At 39.2% G+C, this 20,295-nt stretch overlaps 1 protein-coding gene across 1 annotated transcript in view; it reads right to left on the bottom strand.

Moving 5' to 3' along the window:
* pkd1a (polycystic kidney disease 1a) overlaps positions 1 to 16,942 on the bottom strand; it is a 78,406-nt gene extending 61,464 nt beyond the window's left edge. Inside the window, exons 1-2 of the mRNA XM_075463562.1 lie at positions 16,412 to 16,942; positions 762 to 833 (exon numbers count right to left, since the gene is read on the bottom strand). Of these exons, the coding sequence (XP_075319677.1) occupies positions 762 to 833; positions 16,412 to 16,686 (347 nt within the window). The 5' untranslated portion in view covers positions 16,687 to 16,942. The remainder of the gene's footprint in view (positions 1 to 761; positions 834 to 16,411) is intronic.
* Positions 16,943 to 20,295: the final 3,353 nt, after the last annotated feature.

Below are 20,295 nucleotides of genomic sequence, written 5' to 3'. Positions count from 1 at the left end.
TCATACCAACTGTCAAGCACGGTGGTGGAGGGCTGATGATCTGGGCTTGTTCTGCAGCCACAGGACCTGGGCACCTTGCAGTCATTGAGTCCACCATGAACTCTTCTGTATACCAAAGTATTCTAGAGGCAAATGTGAGGCCATCTGTCCGACAGCTAAAGCTTGGCTGAAACTGGCTCATCAACAGGACAACGATCTCACAGCAGCTTGCTGTTGTTCATCTGAGGTTGTATGTTTCTTATTCTAAGACCTGGTATAGACCAACTAAATGAGTCATCACGTCTTAATATGTAAAACAAACAAAAGAAATTGACAAAGGGTGTATTTTCTGTAACATGGATAAAATAGGTAAAATAGATAAGAGATAAATCAGACAAACACACAGACAATTAAACAGATGCATAAGCAGACAGACAGACAGATACGGAGGAATGGGCTTACATTGCTGAAGGCAGAACTGATGAACAAGCACTGAATGTTTACACTGGATACTTGAAAGCAAACTTTCACATACTTTTGCATCTCACAGATTTGTAAAATATGAAAAATCCTCCAAAAATAAATCTCCAAGGTAATATTTATGCATAATTAGTTTTTTCTTTCTTATCTTTAAAACACGTGTTTCATTAATATCTTTAGGTCGTATTCCCGCAAAACAACAAAATATTCTCAAGGGTTCACAAACTTCCAAGCACCATAATGATCAATCAACAGTATTTTAGTCCGAAGACGTGAATGTGCCATCATATGTGTTTACTTACAGCTCTTGGAGGCCAGTGAGACGATCAAGCAGGCTGGTATCAAGGGAGGAGATGTGGTTCTTGGAAAGATCTCTGTGGGAACAAACCAAAATATTCTTATTTAAAAAGCATGCGTGGACAAGATGACTCTGTGCACACACACTAATACACAGACTCAACCTCATACTCACTAGTTTTATGGGAGTTGTTACATAATCAGAAAGTAGAAATAGCTCGCACAATGCCCATATACCTTATCTCAACAATTACTTTGTTAAAATACATGAAATAGTGGATGTACTCTAAATTTAAGGGGCACGGCAGAGATTCACTACGGAACTTACATAAAGACGACAAGAGAAAGAATAAATTATTACATCGGGTGCCCATATATGTGATAGATGGTTTTGCTGGGAGGCTTATGTGTAACTGAGGTTCATTTTGTTCCACTAGACATGCATGGGATGGTTATTAATTGAAATATGTCTAATGTTGCAACACTGTGGGAAATCACTGAAGACATTCTGCCCCTTCAAACTCATCGTACACATGATAGCTGATAGCATGGTAGCTGAATTCACTGCACAAATGCCATTAAGTTCCTTAAATTCTAATTTTGTCAGATGACAAAAATTGGCTATAAAATCAGGATTATATTAGAGCAGAGCAACAGTCTGTAAACGCTTTCAGTGACTGTGAGTTAACATGTAATCATGATATAAAAGATAAGTGAATGAGAGCAGCTTCATAAGGATTCAGCAGTACTAAAATGTACTTTTTTTTACAAAAAGATGCTGGAACTATGTGTGGAGTGCTTGGGTCTATTTGATACGAGGTGAGTGCAGACAGTTGCAGGAGTGATTCAAATCCCAAACACATTATCTGGGTGTGTTATTCCAGCTTTGAGAAGCTTGATTTCATACAATTTCTGTTGGACAAACATGTTTACTCGCCTTTAAAAGTCCAGTTTTAGTAACGTGATAATTTGTATTAATCTAGTGTAATATAAACACCCTTACTGCCAAGAGTAGAGAAGCAGAGCAGAAGTGAGAGCCAGCGAACTGAGTCCGACACTAAGGAATTAACCTAAATCACAAAATGTTCTATGTTACTTTTAAAGGCTAGATTCCCCTAAACTTAAAACTTTAACTGTTTCTTTGGCAATCAATGCAGCCTTTAAATATTTAGCTTTTTAAAATCATTCATTTATATAAAAATCCCAAAAAGTCCAAGTTATCGGACAAACTTATCAGCTCTTTACACACACCATGGAGAGAATGATTCTTGGTTTGACTTCGTTTGAAACAAACATGGCTGCCGCTGGAGAGCTAGGGTGTGTAGATTCTGCCATCGAGTCTGTTCTACAGGATCTCCACATTGCATTCATTTTGAAAGACGAACAGAGGAACGTGATAAAGGCTTTTATCGATAGAAAACATGTTTTTGCCGTCCTTCCTACAACAAGTGTGTGTCACTTAATCTAAGTCACATACTACGTTGCTCTGATTGGTTGTAGGTCTATCCAATTGAGCGAAGAGGCATTTTTTCTCCTGGTTCGGTTGAAACACGCCCCATACCCAAAACTCTATTGAGCAGTATCAGACTCACATTCTGACTAGAATCGTGAGTATGACGTAGTCAGGCTACCAAAGCTCTGCTCCAGCATCACTTTTTATGACCATGTGCCTAACCTACAAGTTTCAATTACGCTCAGAAGATGTTCAAAAAGTAAAGTCTCTGGGTACAGTCTATGGTCCAGAATAATTTGTAAAACTTAAAAAAATTACCTTCCAAAAAGCAGTACCAGCTAAAACAAACACAAAGAGTTAGGCGAATGATCTTCAAGCTTTGTGCAGCAACTTGGCCGTCTTGCAAACACAAACCGCATTTAATGCTGTATGCAAAAAATAACTTGAGATGAACAACTGTGGCTGATGGTCAAGTTATTGTGGGTGCATCTGTTTTCTGTCTTGGTCTACCTACTCGCAAAGTTTTAAGCATTAATGGATAATTCTTACTGAAGTTTCCAACATGGTTTCTGTGACAGCCTTCACTTTTAGATACTTAAAGACTTTTAAGTTATATGAGGAAATAAAGACTAAAATAATGTAAATATCACCATTTCAAACACTTTTATTCTGCCACAATTTTTCTGCTTTATTATTTAGTTTTCCTCCTTTATTTACATTCCCTGAACAAATGTTCTGCGATAATAACTGAAGTTCTTACAAGCTCTATATTTCTGGGACCATTACTTTTAGGCTTGCTAATGACATAAAAACATGACTTCAATAAAAATCATGTATAATTGATCGTTTGTTATTTTAAAGCTGAAACGTTGCTGGTGTGCTGTAATGGACAAACTGTTTAATCTGGCCTTAAATCAACCTATTTTTTTCACACACCTCTTTGTACAATCATAAAGCTGCTGTATGGGTCCAGGCCTAATAAATACATGTAAATAGGGGTACATGTATGCCTATTGAACAGTGTTGACATTGACAGAAGTTGAGTTCTCATTCACTAGTGAAGAAAATCTGAAACTCATTCTTGTAACACGGTATAGGCGATTGAATATTTTTCATTTGTAATTAGCAAACATTGTTATTTATGCTTTGTATAATTTATATGTTTTTATTTTCGATTTTCGTTAATTGTTGTACGCATTAAGTTTCTAAATAAGCATTTTTGGTTAATGAAATCAAGTGTGACATTTTAATAAAAGTGTACATAACGCAGATGCATTTTTATGAAAGCAAGAAGATTAGACTGGCTGAACTGTAGAGTTAAGTAGCTTCAATATTTTCTGTTTGCTTAGCAAAGCCTCAGCTGCATGTGAAGCCGATGAGACAAAAGAAAGAAAAAAACCAACAAAAAAACAAGGAGACAAGAAGCCAAAGGCTGGGAGCGGGAACAGGGACGCAGAGACAACAGCATCCTGCTGGTCAGCTGAAAGGCAACAAATTTGAGCTAAAAAAAGGTGTTTTCACATGTGAAGCCACATTTCCCTTCTCAGCTAGTTCAGTAGGAGCTAATTTAACAGAAAATTTTAAAAGCAAGACAGTCAGCAGAGGGGAAAATGTGCATTGCAGTACATGGGACTGTGCTCCCCTTTCTCCTCTCTCACACTCTTTTTCTTTTTGTGTGTGTGCGAACTGAGCAGGACGCCCGTTCCCAAAAGGAAACATCTGTACATTCCAGACAAGCTGTGTAAGAAAGATGGAGACCAAGAAAGAGGGAGCGATCTCCTCTGCTAAACCCATCAGAGGACGAAAAAGGACAGCAGAACGCTCCACCCACTAGCTAATCGTTCACACATTAGGCCGACACATTGCCATAGTAATGCTCTCAACATCAATGCCAGGCATGTGTGTGTCTCTCACACCCCAAGGTAACACCCCGCAGACAAGAAGAGATGGAACAGAGAGAGAGAGATTGTGTGTTCATGTGTATGTGTGTTTAACACGACCATATAATCTGACCTCCACCATGCCTATTAGCAACAGACTCCTGTTCTCTGAGCTACCTCTGGACACACATGGTTTTACTTACACACACTTTAGGTATAGGCCCGAAAAAACACACGCACACACACACACACACACACACGCACACACAGCACACATATGGTTCTGTTTTGCTAACAGTGTGGCCAATGATCTAACAGCTCCTTATAAGGCCTGTCTGGTGCCACTTATTCTGAGTTGGAGGATGAAAACACACACACAAACACACACACATAATCCTCATTGACTACACTGTGCGCTGTCAGAGGGAGTGAAACAGGAGGAGAGGGCCTCGGAAGAAAAAATATGGAAAGGATAAATATGAAGCATGTTAGAAACTGAGGGCATGAATACGACAAAAACTACTAAAGAAGACTGATGTCTATTTGATTTCATCTTCACTCCAAATGTGCAAAAAGAAGAACGAAAATAAATGTAACTTTGGAGAGGAAAACTGTTCTGTAGGTTGCAGGTTGGCATCCGCTGCATCTTGGCAACAAAGCTGTCCAAGTCCCTGTGAGTGATGGCCAACGCTCCACTAACCCACTAAACACAGACTCTGTGGTCGCTTTCATCCCCCCTCAGCCTCCCTTCCTGATTACTCTTCAGCTTCGTCACTCCCCCGCTCAGTTCTCTCCTCCTTTTGCTTCTATGGATCTGCAAGCTCTGCTTATAGTTTAAGTCTCCATGTATCCGATTGAATAGGAAGCCGTACAAAGATGGGGATAAAGGCAGGTGGGAAAGGGACGCAGAGGTGGAAGTACCAGCATTGAGTGACACATGTCAGGGATTGAGAACAATTAGAGGGCTGTCTGATCTGTGGGTGCCCGCCCTGTAGCGCAACCCTTCTTCTTCACACTGACACTGAGAGCTGCCAGCCAGCACTTCATGCATGTGATGTGGGGTGGGTGGAGGAGGGAGGTATGATAAGTAATCGAGGCTTTTTCCTCCAGCATAAAGAAGGAGAGCATGAAATTAAGGGTGTGGGGCAAGAAATTGGGAAGAGGAGGCTGTCTGTTGAAGAGGCTTTTGGTCTCAAAAGCCTAACATCTTGCCTCACAGTCTGGCTCTCCTCCTCGTTTCTCCTTTTTAGAACATTCTGTCCATTTTTCCAGCTGCTGCTGCCTGGGTTGTCTGGTGTCCAGCTGGCGAGTGAAGGGCAGCTGTGTGCAGCGGTTTAACACACTCAACGGAGAACGACGCACTCACATATACACACACACACTTTTACATGTACATGCTGTCAATGCATGCAAGAAAAAAAGCATTTTCTGGTCAATAATCGTGTTAAACGATGGAGCAGAGTTTCTGTGAATGTGTCTCTGACATTAAAGAGCAAAAAACTGTTGAATTTGGGGCGGTCGGTGGCGTAGTGGGTTAAGCAGCCGCCCCATGTACAGAGGCTTCAGTCCTCGCTGCAGCTGGCCCCGGTTCGAGTCCCGCACCGAACGGCCCTGTGCTGCATGTCTTCCCCATCTCTCTGCCCCCTGCTTCCTGTCTCACTCTCCAACTGTCTATCCATTAAAGGCATAAAATGCCCCCAAAAATTAAAAAAAGAAAAACTGTTGAATTTAATCTAAAAGTTTTTTTTTTACAAAAAGTAATCTTTTATCTTTTCTTTTGTAGTTTATCATAAAAACATCTACACACATGAAAATCCAGGAATCAAAAAAGGTAAATACACGTTCAAATTTGGCCCCAAATTGAAGAAGGTGTTAAGTGTAAATTAGGACACAGTGGTTACTACTTGCACCTCTACTCGTCTTATTTATAATATTCTGCAACGAGGACAACTGAACTGTCATTAGAGGCGATTTTCTTTTTCCATCAACTGAATAAAAATCATGCTGAAAGAAAATCACAAAGTGAATAAAGCTTAAAAAAACTGAATACAGTCAAATGCAACATCAAAGTCTGACATAAATGACAAAAACCCTGAGTGAATAAATTGCTGCAGGAAATCACATGAAAGCTGTGATGATGGACTTTATTATTGTGAGCTTTGCTCTGTTTTGTTTTGCCACTGTCATCATGACTTGTGTTCAGCACTTTCATCAACTCTGGTTGTTTTGCATTATTCTATTTGACATAAATTAAATCAAAGCCCGACCTTCGCAATCAGTCTTCTGCTCTGAATCTTCTGCTGTGCACAAAAACAAGAAGCTGGTGACAGTAAAACCTTTAGACAGGTGCAGTCTGCTGTGCATCATATGAGAATGGTGGTGTTATAGGTCTGCAGTTAATTTCACTAACTCACTTTTTAACACAATTTATGCAGAACTGAGAGTGGATTTTGTGTTGTTATATGAATGTTAAATGACTCCTGATGACATGGTGAACCGGATGGATCAGGACTTTAACAGGCCTGAGCCCAATTTAACCCTGCTGGTAAAATAAAGCCAATTCCATTTAATTCAATGAATATCACTCTCGAGCCAAATATTACTTGCTAATTTCTGTTGTAGTATGACATGATCATTCTATTTCTGGTTATTTTTTAAGGTTTTCCACCTACTTTAGTCACTGTATGACAGAACGATGTCATCAACAGGGGGAGAATAAATGCCAATTCGAGAATTCAGATAAACTGCTATGCAGTTGATTTTTTCAGCCAAACGTCTCTATGCATGAGGAGACTTTTACAAAACAGAACTGTATTCCAGTTTGTTTCCCGTTCCTAAAACTTTGAGGCTCCAGGCGAACCGATGCAAAAAGCAAAACACAAACTATGGTGACAGCAGAGAGTACAAAACCGTCCCCAAATAAGCCTCCAATAAAGACAAACAGAGCTTCAGCGATCCACAGCAGAAGCTGGCTGCTGGAACAATCTGAGGTGAGGAAGACTTAAGATTGCTTCAGTTCAATGATTCTCTCCAACGGCAAGCAGCAGACTGCACCACTTAATCTTTTGCCGTCTATATTGTCCTTGTGCATTGTGACATCTGCTATCTCTGCTTGTTTAATCAGTTTAAGGTTCACTGGCAGGAAATATACTACAACCCCTGGTGAAAAAAATATGGAATCAGCACTTTGGAGGATGTTCATTCAGCTGTTGAGTAACAAAACCACGGATATGACACAAAAATATTTTATTAATTTATCAATTGTTAAAGAGACCAAAAAAACTAAATTAAATTGTTGGAATTAATGGCAACTTTTTTTGCAAAACAAATACTTGCAGAAGTCAAACTAAGGAAATGAGTCTGCAGTTAAAAGAGGGTCCTTGCAGAGCTTGAAGAGTTGTTGTATATGACAAGAAACATGTTCCCAACAAGAGAGCTGCCAGTAGAAACCGTAGATTGTGTATAAGAATCACCTATACTGTCAACTTTGCAAAAGGGAAACAGACAGGAAGACGTCAAAAGTGTCAGGAAAACACAAATCGCGACAAAAGAAATGAAAAACAAGTAGGCAGAAAGGGGAGTCAATGTCTGTTACCAAAATCTAAAAAAAATGGTTGAAGAAAATGGAATTAACATCAAGAAAAGCCAAATATGAAGTGATAATCAGCGAAGAATGACGAATCTGCATTGGACAAGGAGAGGATGCTGGAACTGGATGCTGGATCCTATTTCCAGTGAGTTCAAACTTGAGGGCTCCTTCCTGTGCAGCTGATCTGTCAACATCTATACGGAAAGTTGGAACCCGACTGATAAAGAATATTATTTATGATCAAAAATAAAAACCGTTGATCTAATAATTACGACAAGCAAAGCCAGAATCCTTAAATATCTAAAAGTTTAGCGTCATAGCGATTTGTTTGTCTTCCCACAAAATGAGACAGCTGAAGGAACATCCTCCAAAAATGGTGATTCCTCATTTTCTGCAAGTGGTTATAAAATACCCTGCATGCAGATCACTGTGGGCTTATAAATGGGAGAGTGTATTGGCAGCTTTCCCCTATTCTTTTGATCATATCTCTATTTTCCTTTCTTTTTTAATCATAACAAGGTTGCATCAGAAAATGACTGCAAGGTTTTTTTTTCCATTTTTAGTACTGGCCGATAACACGCATTCCTTAACTGGATAGGATTGATTTTGAATCATGTCCTGACATAGAGGGAATGGAACATGTGGCTGACTTAGTAGAATTTGGCTGGATTATGATTCTTAGTTTAGAAGTGACATTTCAAACATTCTCAAAGACCCTTATTAACATTTGGCCCGTTCAGGGACTGGAGAGACTGGACAATCAGGTGTTTCTTCAACTCTTCACATATTAATACACACACAAGCAAAAGTACAGACAATGATTATTAATGCAGTCTGAGTGCTGTTATTCTTACAGATAAAAAAAACAAACAAAGGAGAGGAAAGTGCTCTCCTGAAAGACTAATGTGACCTCTGTGATCTTTACTTGTTTGTTTCATTACTTATTTCTTTAGCAACATAACAACAAGAACATGTTGTTGGGTTAGTAAGGTTATAATCTGCATTCTTATTTCTTGCCTAAATGGCCTTCTTGTTTTCCATCATCAGCATTGATTTTCAACAGACTAAATTGATCTACGATGCTGATTAAATGCCAGAAACTCTAAATAACTTCATCATGGCAAAGCCATTCATTCACCTGAGGTGGATTTGCAAGGGGCGCTTGAAGGTAATTGACTTCCACCACACATTCAGTGTAAATTACCACAGAAATAGTTTGTTCCTCCTGCCCAGAGGGCAATGACAAGAGAACTGAGCTCCCAGAAAAGGTCAAGTATTGTTCATTTGCGCTATTCGACAAAAAGGGAAAAGACTCAATCTCACGCACGTAAAAGATGAGAAAAAGAAGACTAAAAAAAGAAAACACGTAAAGATACTGACAGTATGGGTACAGAGGGATGGCAAGAAGGCAGCAGTTATCAAAGAAGGCAAAGAATGAAACAGTGGGACTGAATTGGCACAGGAACTCGCACACAAAGAAGGCATCTTTTTGGGATGTGAGCTGTTTTCAGATGAGGTCTACTCCACCCTGTATGGATGTGACTGCTGAAAGAATATAGAGAGAAAGAAGAAGAAGAACTCCAAACAGACGGAACAGAAGGCACAGTGCTGTGTTTAATAAAGCAGGCCTGGTGAACTTTATTTATCAATGTAGCCAAGATCTCTGATTCCATATGCAAACTTAAGGCGAGTTTTTAGTTTAGATCAGCTGAAACACTCAGTGTATTTAAGTCCAGGTTGAAGACACACCTATTTTCAACTGCATTTGAATAAAGCTCCAAATCTGAAGCTTGAGTTTCAAAACTTAATCATATTTTAACCACTGATTTTATCTATTGTTCTCTTTTCTTTCTTTTTTGTTTAAAATTTGAATCATGCTTTTTATTTCTACTGTTTTAATGTATCTGTAAAGCACTTTGAATCACCTTGTTGTTGAATTGTGCTATACAAATAAACTTGCCTTGCCTTGCCTTGCCTTTAGATGGTGCCCCCAAAACTTAATCTTAGGATCAATCCAATAAGTTAGTAACATAGCAGACACACTGTTATGGTAACATGGAACATGTTCATGAAGCTTTCCAACATTAAACGTATCTTATTGCATATTCTAATGGCTAACCATTGCTTTTTTCTAACCTTAATCATATTCTTTTAATGCCTAACTTTAATTAAGTACTTTCAATGCATAGCAATGAAGTATGAGTAGTAGAGCAATGGAAATGATTGAATGAAATAAAAAAGTCTGGAGGTCAAAATAACAACAAGAATAAAAAGAGATGGTTGAACTTGAACGTGAGTGTCATTTGCACAGCTCAATGTGCTTGATAAGGAGCAGATTAAATTTAAACTCAATCCAATCTTAAGGATGCCAATTTATCGGTAAGCAGTGATGTGGGATTTAATCAGTGAAACCAGGTGGTTTTCCAATGTATTTGTCTTGATTTGAAGAGGAGCAGATAAAAAATTAGATGGTGTTACGCACGGTTTTAAGAGGAGTGCTTTGATCTAGCTGCTGTGTGTGGGGAGCGTTAACCGAGCAGGTATGCAGAGCAACTCCCGTTTCCTGCTGCTTTTTTGGTTTGGTTTTTGTATAATTTATTTCTGGTACCCTGCCCAGTCTTTTACAGCCTGCAGGCAAAATAAACTCTCTTATTTTTTATTAATTGTTTTTCATTTTTGTTTATCTGTTTTGGCCACTTCCCTTTTCTGACTAATGTGACTCTTGTTTGCCTTAATCCATAGAAGTATTGGAACCTGGCCTGTTGGCTGGTGCTGCTTCTAACTTTCTCTGTTTTTATATTTTATTTTGTTTCTGTTTTTAATTTTATTAGAGCAGAGCAACAGTCTGGAAATGCTTTAAGCAATGGGAAGTTGACCTGCAGCCTTAACAGATTGCTTCTCAGTAACAATTTCTAACACATTTAGCCATCTGACACAAAACAAAAGATTTGTGCATAACAGCAGCTTTATTTTGCTGTATTATAAATATTGATGCATAACTTTTTTTTACATAAAGATGCATCAGTTAGAAAATTTGGTAACTGTTATAACTTAGATACTGTGGATAATATGGTCATTCCTGTTTAGACTGAATGGGATAACATTTATGATGTTTTTTTTTTTTATGTCAGTGAATATTAGCAAACTTTCAAGTTTGTTCCAAGAGTTGTTTGATATCGACGCGGTAGTTTAATTACCACAATAATAAGAGTTCTGTTAGCCAGCTCTACAAAACACATTTAATTTGATGTGACATCACCAAAGGCAGCAATTAAAAACAAAAAGCTTCTTTACTTAGGGATGAACATGAACCCTTTCTAGCTAGGCTTGAACAAAAAAATTGCCACAATATAAAACACAAGAATATAACTTATCATCTGTGTCGCTCTGATAATTCCCAGTCTGTGAATGTGTTTGTTTTTCAACATTTTCTGTCGGTGAACACATCTGCAGGAGGTTTTGCAGCCAACTATTTAAATGATGCTCACATGTGCACAAGTACGGGTCTGTGTGCAACACAGTATTTTCGTTGGCAGTTGTGAGGAAGAAAAGGGTAGCAATACTACAAACCAAGGGTTTAATAAACCTTTAAAGACGAGCGGATGTTTTTTCACCTACACACACACACACACACACACACACACACACACCCAGCCATCAACAAGCAAACCCACAGGCTCTCGGGCCTAAATTAGCAGTCTTTTTAGCCTGAAACCACCACCACTTCACTGAGTTAATAATGAACCAAGACATTTCTGGTAGCAGCAGATATGCGCACAGAGTGAAGAAGATGGTGAGAGCTGTCTGTTCTGGTTCTTGCCTCATACTCTAATTTATAACCTCTTGGAATGTCTGTACTTCTCAGAGTGATGTCATTTGTTACTTTTTCCATGGTAACACAACAAATTCTCCCCTGCATATGGTCGGTACATTCAGTCTTTCCCATTTCATTTCATTTCATTTCAGTCAGTGAGTGTGTGTAAGTGATTGTATGGAATAAGCACCTTTGGAGGAGGATAAAGTGTCAGATCGGGAATGGAGACACCAGTGAAAGAATTTTAGGCTGTCTCATCTGGTTGACAGGTGTTTTGAAGGCTAATGACCCGATACAAACTAGAACCACACCAAGTGAATAGACTAAATTCAAAAGCATATCACTTTGGCTGCAGCGCGTCTGTGTTTGTATGCTTCGTGCTGCCATAGTAACACCACTAAATTCTGCCAGATGGAACAGATAGGACCTTAGTATATTAAAGTACAACTGTATTTAAGTATTCATATATGTGACCCATGCGTCATTCACCATATTCTTTACAACACTCTTTAATTCCTCAGTGGATATAAATGTGATTAAAATATCTCTCTATGTTTCCGAGCCCAAGGTACATGGTAAGAATATTAAGTTTACACCAGCTCTGTTCTAATATGTATTTTCACATGTCGAGAGTATTTCTTTTTCACACGCTGTCTTCTGTCCAAGGACACGAGTATCGTGATAACTCGTGTTCAAGTGATCTGCATACTAAGCAAAGGCACTTTAGAAACTGTTGGAGAAGTTTCATCTCACTAGCATTTCCCAGAAATGACTTCAGAGCTGCAAAATTCTCCATATGAAGTGCTAAGAGATTTTATTATGTGTGTGGGTTGGAGCAGATGGGCTGGTGTACAACAGGAATGCTTTTCTCCGACAGCACACTGCAGAACATTGAAATGCCTCCCTGCCACTGGATGACTTTTGTTTTTTTCATCTAGCATGCAGAACATTTAGAATTGGGGCCAGGTAGGGGCACAGAGAAGACAGGAGGGGAGTGTTGATGGAAGACGCAACACTGGCTTCATTGAAATAGAGGTACAGGTGACATGTTCTTACTTCAGTGATAAAGCCGTGCTGTCACTTTCATGCTCGAAAGGCAGGGAGGGAAATAAGAAGCAGGTGATTTCAAAAGCGCTTTCCCATTTAAGAGGAAAATATCTTTCTTTTTTTCCCGCAACAGAAGCAGATGAAAACAAGCACAAATTGCATCTAAGACCTGAGTATACGTTTCAAAGTGTCACAATAAAGGTTGAGTTCTAATTCTTCTGTAATGTATGTACTATAAAACATAGGAAGATGGGATGCCAGCACTAACTCATCATTCTCCCAAAGGGGGCCAAAAACCCTCTGGCTTGGTTCTATTTCTTTCAATCAGTCTTAGACTTCTAAACCTAAGATGCAGCAAAAGCTCCTTCGACAAAAGCAGCCTGAATGGGGAACTTGTTTTGGTGAACTTGTTTATTGCATCAAATCAACACAAAACTTTATCCCAATGCAAGGGAGCACTGTGAGTATTCATGCCCATATGAAGGGTGTCTATATCGCTCTGCAATTAGACCACCAAATTACAAGTTGGCAGCAGTGTTACTGCTATTAACTGGATATTGATCGTTAATGGCTGTCAGTGTCTATGTGTTAACGAACATGAACAGGATAACAGATCAATGGAAGCAGTGTAATTGTGCAAAAAACACAATATGCTGAATTATCATATTAATCACAAATGTTATAGTGGTGTCAGGCGACAGCTCAGGGATTCACGCAGGAGCAGAAACTGAGGTTACAAAATAGGATTTTGAAAAAGATATTCTTTGAACGACCATTTGTTGAAAGAACCAAGCAGTCCTGGCTTTTTTACTTAAATCTAAATCTTCATCAGAACATGCCATTTAAAAAATTTTAAGAGTATGTTGTTTGTTCAAAAAATGATAGTCACTTGCATATAAAATGATTTTTAAAGCACAAGAGTTCATATGAGATTAAGATTAAGATTAGATTTATTGGTCATGCATACACACGAAATTTGTCCTCCGCTTTTAACCCATTCAGGTTGGCACCTGTTGACACACACATGCACAGGGTCACACACTCATAGAGACAGATGCCAACCTGGAGCGGTGGGCAGCCGTTCACAGCGCCCGGGGAGCATGGGGGTACGGTGCCTTGCTCAAGGGCACCTCGGCTGTGACAAGGAGGTGGACTGACACCCCTCCAGCTGTCTGTTCCACCAATGTTTTTTGAGTGGCGAGAGTGGGAATCAAACCTACCAACCTTCTGGTTATTGGACGACCGACTCTAACCACTGAGCCACCGCCCATGAGCAATCAGCATCGACATCAGACTATTCCACAGCCGATAAAGGTTAAAATAAATGTGCTAATAAAAAACTATAAAGCAGCAGAGGACAGAAATACTTATAGTACTTATGTAAACATTCTAAATTAAATTCAGCCTCTTCTGTCAAATACTCCGATTTGCATCATTATCACTGCCGTATGTCTGTTATTGTCTTCTAATCGTTAATATCATCTCTTCAAGTTGACGTTTAAAGGACAGAAATGTCATGTTTGTGTCCGCACCATAAAATCCGTCCATTTTATGGAGCATAGTGGGTTGACAATACTGTCTGATATCAGACAACTCTGTTTGTGGTTAGCTGAGAATTAAATCCAGTTCTGGGCCACCTTTCTGTGCAATCTCCAAAGATTCAGATTCACACAGCAGTACCAAATTGGCCTGAAATTCTAGGGAGAGGAAACAGGCCGATCTGTTGTTGACTGCTCATATTTATGGAGCTGTAACCATAAGAATAAGGGCCTAAACTTAATTCTTTTTTCCTATACCAGATTTTCTAACACTGGAACGGCCTTCCCAAGTACCATCTGTTTACATGATTACCCAGATTGAAAAAAACTATTTACAATCTACCATTTATTACATTATTCATGACACCAGACTGATGCTGAAAGACATGCTGTGAATGCAGTTCGTAAAGATTTATGCTGAACCCATATTTCTCCCAGTCGACAATATGAAGCAGAGACAAGACAGATGGCTGCAGCAGGGCTAACCATCTAATACTTTATGAGAACTGCACTCTCACCTCTCTGTCTGAGACAGTCTGACTCCATTATCCAGACAAGCCCCCGCAAATAAATACTCTTTTTTTTCCTTTAAATAATGGGTGAATAGGTAACCAAGCACTGCCTGCCTCCAGCAATATCAAATGAATATTAAGTTTTCCATCGGATTTGTCTCTTCCTGCCATGAAATCAGACTTGATTAAGAGCAAAAATATCTTATATCAGTGTTTCCGCACATATAGTAGAAGCAGGTGACAAGAAGACTCATCTGTAAGGACAGTAATGTTCAGTCAGTCAGTCACCTCCTTGTAGGTCTGAAACAGTTAGAGCAAGGAAGTTTATCTAAACCTATACAATTAACACTCCAATAGATCCGACATGTAACATTCACTGTAATTAAAAACAAATCCTAAAGAAGGATCTCTCTCTAATTAACACGACACTTAACAAACCATTCATCCTCTTTTATGCAAATACTGTCACTATAAATAAAGTGACTTTAAGGATACCTGCTAAAATGAGATATGACCTTAAATTAAATTAAAACAGCCGAGCATGCATGCTTTACTTTTCCTACGGAGCAGTTTTAGTTTCTGTTAAAACTTCATCCAAACTTTATTTACAGCCTTGTTTCGTGAAATCCCCAAAGTAAGACAGTCCCAAAATAATGTGCACTGATTATATGCTTGGTGCAGTCAGATGAAAACTCATGTTAAATAAAGACCATAGGTACAGTGGATATAAATAATGGATAACATATGGCTTCCGTCGACGCAGAACACAATGTTCTCGCTGTAACCGCACCAGGGGCTGAAGACCGATCAACACCACAAACACCAGGTTAAAGTTTCTGGTGAGCAAGTAAACTAAAAAAACTCACACATTGCATGCTAAAACAGACACGCTGTCACAAGCCATCTGACCTTTGACAGAAGTCTCAGACACAAATTAAAGGCAATTCAACTATGAGTTGAAGGTTAGGGCCTATTCTTTCATTGATGTTAATATAAATGATTGTTCTCAACAAATTATTTTCCATTTTCCATTTTCTATGCTTTGTTTCTAACAACCTATAAAATTGCACAGTGCCGGTGAGGTGCAGGTTTTGAAGACCACTTTAATCCCATCATCACATCTGTCAGAGTAGCTAAGCATGAGGCAGCAACCTGTACATGTCCAATATAACGGACAGTAATGTAATAATAATACAATCTAATGAAGGAAAATGATCACAGCATCCTATGAAAATGTACTAGAACCAAAAAGGAAATATAATTTTTTTTCAAACCAAAAGCCCCAAATATACAGATGATCCATTTACAGTGATACATGAAGAAAAATATATAATCACAATTAACCAGATCAAACAAGCAGAAAAAAAAATACACGTTTCTGCTTCATAAACACCCAAAACATATATTAAACTGTTTAATTACAGGTCAATAATCTGCCCTAATTATGAGGCTGACAAAACCTCAGAGCAAACATGACACAGAGGTGTCAATAACAACATGTCATGTGCGCCAGTGTGATCTCTCGCAGGTGGTTAGTAAACATCCACCAATTAACTTTAAAGATGATTTATATATATATATATATATATATATATATATATATATATATATAAAAAAAGAAAATATAAAAAGAAGCAAAATGATCAAAAATAATACTGCTTCACATGCATGACTTAAGAAAACTCTGCTGTTTTTAGTGTTCACGAGTGATAAATAAGATTGATTCTGTTTTTTAAATATTTTTCTTTAACCATTCAAGGTAATCAAAACAGCTCCACTGTATGCCCGAGTGTTGCACTGTCTATTCACACGCTGTACTTACAGCACGCTGACAGCCAGCGGGAAGTCCGCCGCCGCTGGGGCCCTTTCCAGCCCAATGTTGGAGCAGTTGACGACGCAGAGCTGCTGGGGCCCCGCCAGCGCACAGCTGCAGTTAACGGGACACGGGCTGCAGCTCCTACCGCCGTCCCCCTGCGGCCCGGAGCCCCAAGCCTCCAGACAGCAGAGCGCCACCAGCAGAATGGGAAAGAAGCTAAATCTTGGGACGCAGACGCCATGTTTTCGCTTGGATAAAGTCTGTCCATTTCCACAAGGCATAGCTCACTCACATCTCATCGCCTTTGATGGTGTAAGTCCTCTCAATCTGGAAAGGGAACAAAACGCACAAAGCAAAGGCAAAAAATAAAAAAAAAACGCGTCCCCTTTTCACGACTTTCATGTGAGGAGACGAGAACAAAAACAGGGATAAACTTTTTGACACTGTAATCTGCCTTTCAGTTGCTCCTAAAGCGTTCGAAGTTTTTCCTGGTCAAAACCCCCTCCTCTGAAAATCTAACGGAACGTCTCCAGAGTCCTTTCAGGGGGAAAAAAAAGTTTTGGAGAACTTCCTCTCTCCTCCTCCTTCCACTTAATGCAGTTCCACGAGCCACCGCTGCGGCACCACGCAGCTGTATTTCCTCTCATTCCTGCGCTGATGCATCAGAGCAAGTTAGACTGAATCTAAGACATCCCATAATCACAAACCGGAACAAAAGTTCAGTTGAAAGTAATAACAGAGAGTATGAGGGAATTAGTATGGAATTATAGCAACTTAAGTATGTAGGCTACTTATGTATGTATGTAAAAAACTGTACAGTTTTCTTGTTTCCACATCTCCTGAAATTCTCCTTAATTTTTAGGTTTATTTGCTGTAGTTACTCTTTCCTTTATCATGCCTGTGATTGGTTTAACTTGTTAGGGATCCGTAGGGGGGATCCCCCACAAATACTTTAACGAAAAATAAAAATGACACAGAAGTCTCTTCCAGGTTAAATGCTGGACTCATCTTACTGGAGCCTCCATTTTCTTTTCATGCTAACAACAGAAGTATCTAACCATTGAAAGTAGTCACCAACTGACCTTCTGTGGTGCCTCTGACAACCCTGCAGATATAGGATTTCCATATAATTGTGCACTTTGTTTGGATGAAGGTGTATATTATTTTACATCATGAACCCAATGGGTGTAAACCGCAGAACACATGCTATGAACACAAATTTTATTTAAAGAGCTTTTAAAGTTTCAATGTTTTAACATCATGGGTGTATTTTTGTATGTGTGTGTCATACTTATCAAGAGTAAGACTTCGATGATAAAGATCATTTTTAAAGGCACTTGTAGTTCTCTGACATGGTTTTAGAGGTATTCTGGCGGTGTTGTAGCTGCCAGAGCTCTTTTGATGTTTCAAAGAAAGTTTGTTTAGGCATGCAATGTTAGTTGAAAAGCTCAGTATGAGGTTTTGACAAGCAAATATTGATTGACTTCAAACCCTGTCAAATTCAGATCAGCTCAGTTTCACTTTTAAGTTTTATTGACATGAAAACACAACTAAAGGGAATCAATATGCACATGTTTCCGTAGAGGAAATGTCACATTGAAAGAAGTCATACAGCCAAATCCATTTGAACTTAGAAGTTATTTAATGGGCAAAATCAAAGTAAATAAATTATGTGATTTTCATCCGATGAAAAATAAGTACTACAAAGGAGCCACCAACTATTGGGTAATTTCATGACTCACCCACGTCTCCCAATTCACATCATGGATTCCCTTGAAAAATTAATGCAAAAACTTATATAATGTACATGGGACCTTGGGAAATCTTCAAGCTCTTCAAAATCATGTTAGAGTTCGGATTTTTTTAAGTTTGGCCCTTTCATACCACAAGCAAATTGAGTTGCCTGTGGTATGAAATGCGCTATATAAATAACGATGCCTTGCCTTGCCTTGAGCTAAATTTTTAATCCTGTTTGGGATTCTTTACCAAGACCCAAAAATCATTTTTAACTACTTTGGGTTGAAAGTTGGACTGAACTTCCATAAAACCATAAGGATTTCTTGCAACAGTCCTGCATGTATTACAGTGATCCAATGAATAATATGTACTTTGCTACAGAAATTTGTAATTGTTCATTTTCAAAAAATGTAATAAGATGTCACCACATACCTTAAAGGAAACTGCGGTATTTTCAACATTAAGCCTCTTTTCTGAGTCGTCTGCAATGTTTTAGAACCCCCCTCACCGCTTTTTTGATGTTTACTGCTGTCTCCGGTATTTGCCTAATTTTGATTCTTCTCAACCTGCTTCAGAATGGCAAGTCATGTGCATGTCCAAAAAGGTTCGTAAAAGCACAATAAACGTCCGTTTTCAAAATCATCAACTCACCGGAGTGGTTACTGGTGTGCACTGGTAATCCATATCAAATTTCGTGGCGAAAAGTTTCTGTCGTGTTTTATTTGACATTTTGTGCTGGATGTTCGCTGATATTACTCCGCCACCGCTAAGAAAATAGTGCGAGCATGAACGAGCTGCCAAATAAAACACGACAGAAGCAACTTTTCGCCACGAAATTTGATATGGATTACCAGTGCACACCAGTAACCACTCCGGTGAGTTGATTATTTTGAGAACGGACGTTTATTGTGCTTTTACGGACCTTTCCAGACATGCGCATGACTTGCCATTCTGAAGCAGGTTGAGAAGAATCAAAATTAGGCAAATACCGGAGACAGCAGTAAACATCAAAAAAGCGGTGAGGGGGGTTCTAAAACATTGCAGACGACTCAGAAAAGAGGCTTAATGTTGAAAATACCGCAGTTCCCCTTTAAAGGGGCACTAGGTAGCATTTTCACCTAAAATTATAGCCTTCAGGAGTTTACTAAAGGTTAAACAAGTCAATAGTAAGCGAATGAAGCCTGTCTCGCTCCCAACCGGGGTCTGTATGCTGAAAATCCCATATGTAACTTTGGCAGGAGCGACCCACTTCTGAAGTGTTGTGATGCGCGAGAAGAGTCGTTTGTGTTTACGGCACTTAGCTAGGTACTGTATGCTAGTTGTAGTTGTAGGCTATGTGTTCGCTTGCGTTGAAGAGCCAACACCAAGCGTTTCATATTCTGCCTTTCACAGACTGAATATGAAACGTTCGATGTTGGCACTTCCCATCTTTGTGAAATTTCTCCAAGCGTGATCTTGTTCATCTACCATAGTGATCTGCGTTTTAGATCGTAAAGAGACAGGTGATGATGGTGCTCTAATTCCTCCTGAGTTTGAGACGTAGCCTAGCTTCAGAAATACACGGACTGACCTGATTAGAATAAGAATAGCGTTTTGATCCGAACAAGAATTGTTATCTACACATGAAAATGGATTAATTTGTTCGGATTATGATTGTAATCGGAATAGTGTAGAGCTAGTCTGCGTTTATTGCGGTGTGTATGTTGGTAGTGCCTGCGCGCATCTGTCTAAGATGTAACTTTTGTAAGTGTCTGCTAATACAAAAGAATCACTCCACGAATACACCATGATGAGGGAAGAATCCCATTCAAGATCAGCAACAGTCCATCCATCCATCCATCCATCCATCCATCCATTATCTTCCGCTTGTCCGAGGATCGTGTCGCGGGGGCAGCAGCTTGATCAGAGAAACCCAGACGTCCCTGTCCCCGGCCACTTCCTCCAGCAACAGGATTATAGCATATTATTTTGAGTTCTCTCTTTAGAAAATCTCTGATTATAGTATCTTACGTGGGCAGTCTACACTTGTGAATCAGATGACCTAACTGCACTGACTAAATAACACAATGGCAGCATTCGCCACGATGTTTAGTTAGTGGATGTGTATAATACAAAGGTGGGCATTTTTACAACAGTGTAGAATTTCAGGTTGA

This window comes from Odontesthes bonariensis, chromosome 4, assembly GCF_027942865.1.
Source record: "Odontesthes bonariensis isolate fOdoBon6 chromosome 4, fOdoBon6.hap1, whole genome shotgun sequence".
Taxonomy (NCBI): Eukaryota; Metazoa; Chordata; class Actinopteri; order Atheriniformes; family Atherinopsidae; genus Odontesthes; species Odontesthes bonariensis.
Note: the sequence above shows the minus strand (reverse complement) of the source record. Positions and strands in the feature narration are given on the sequence as shown.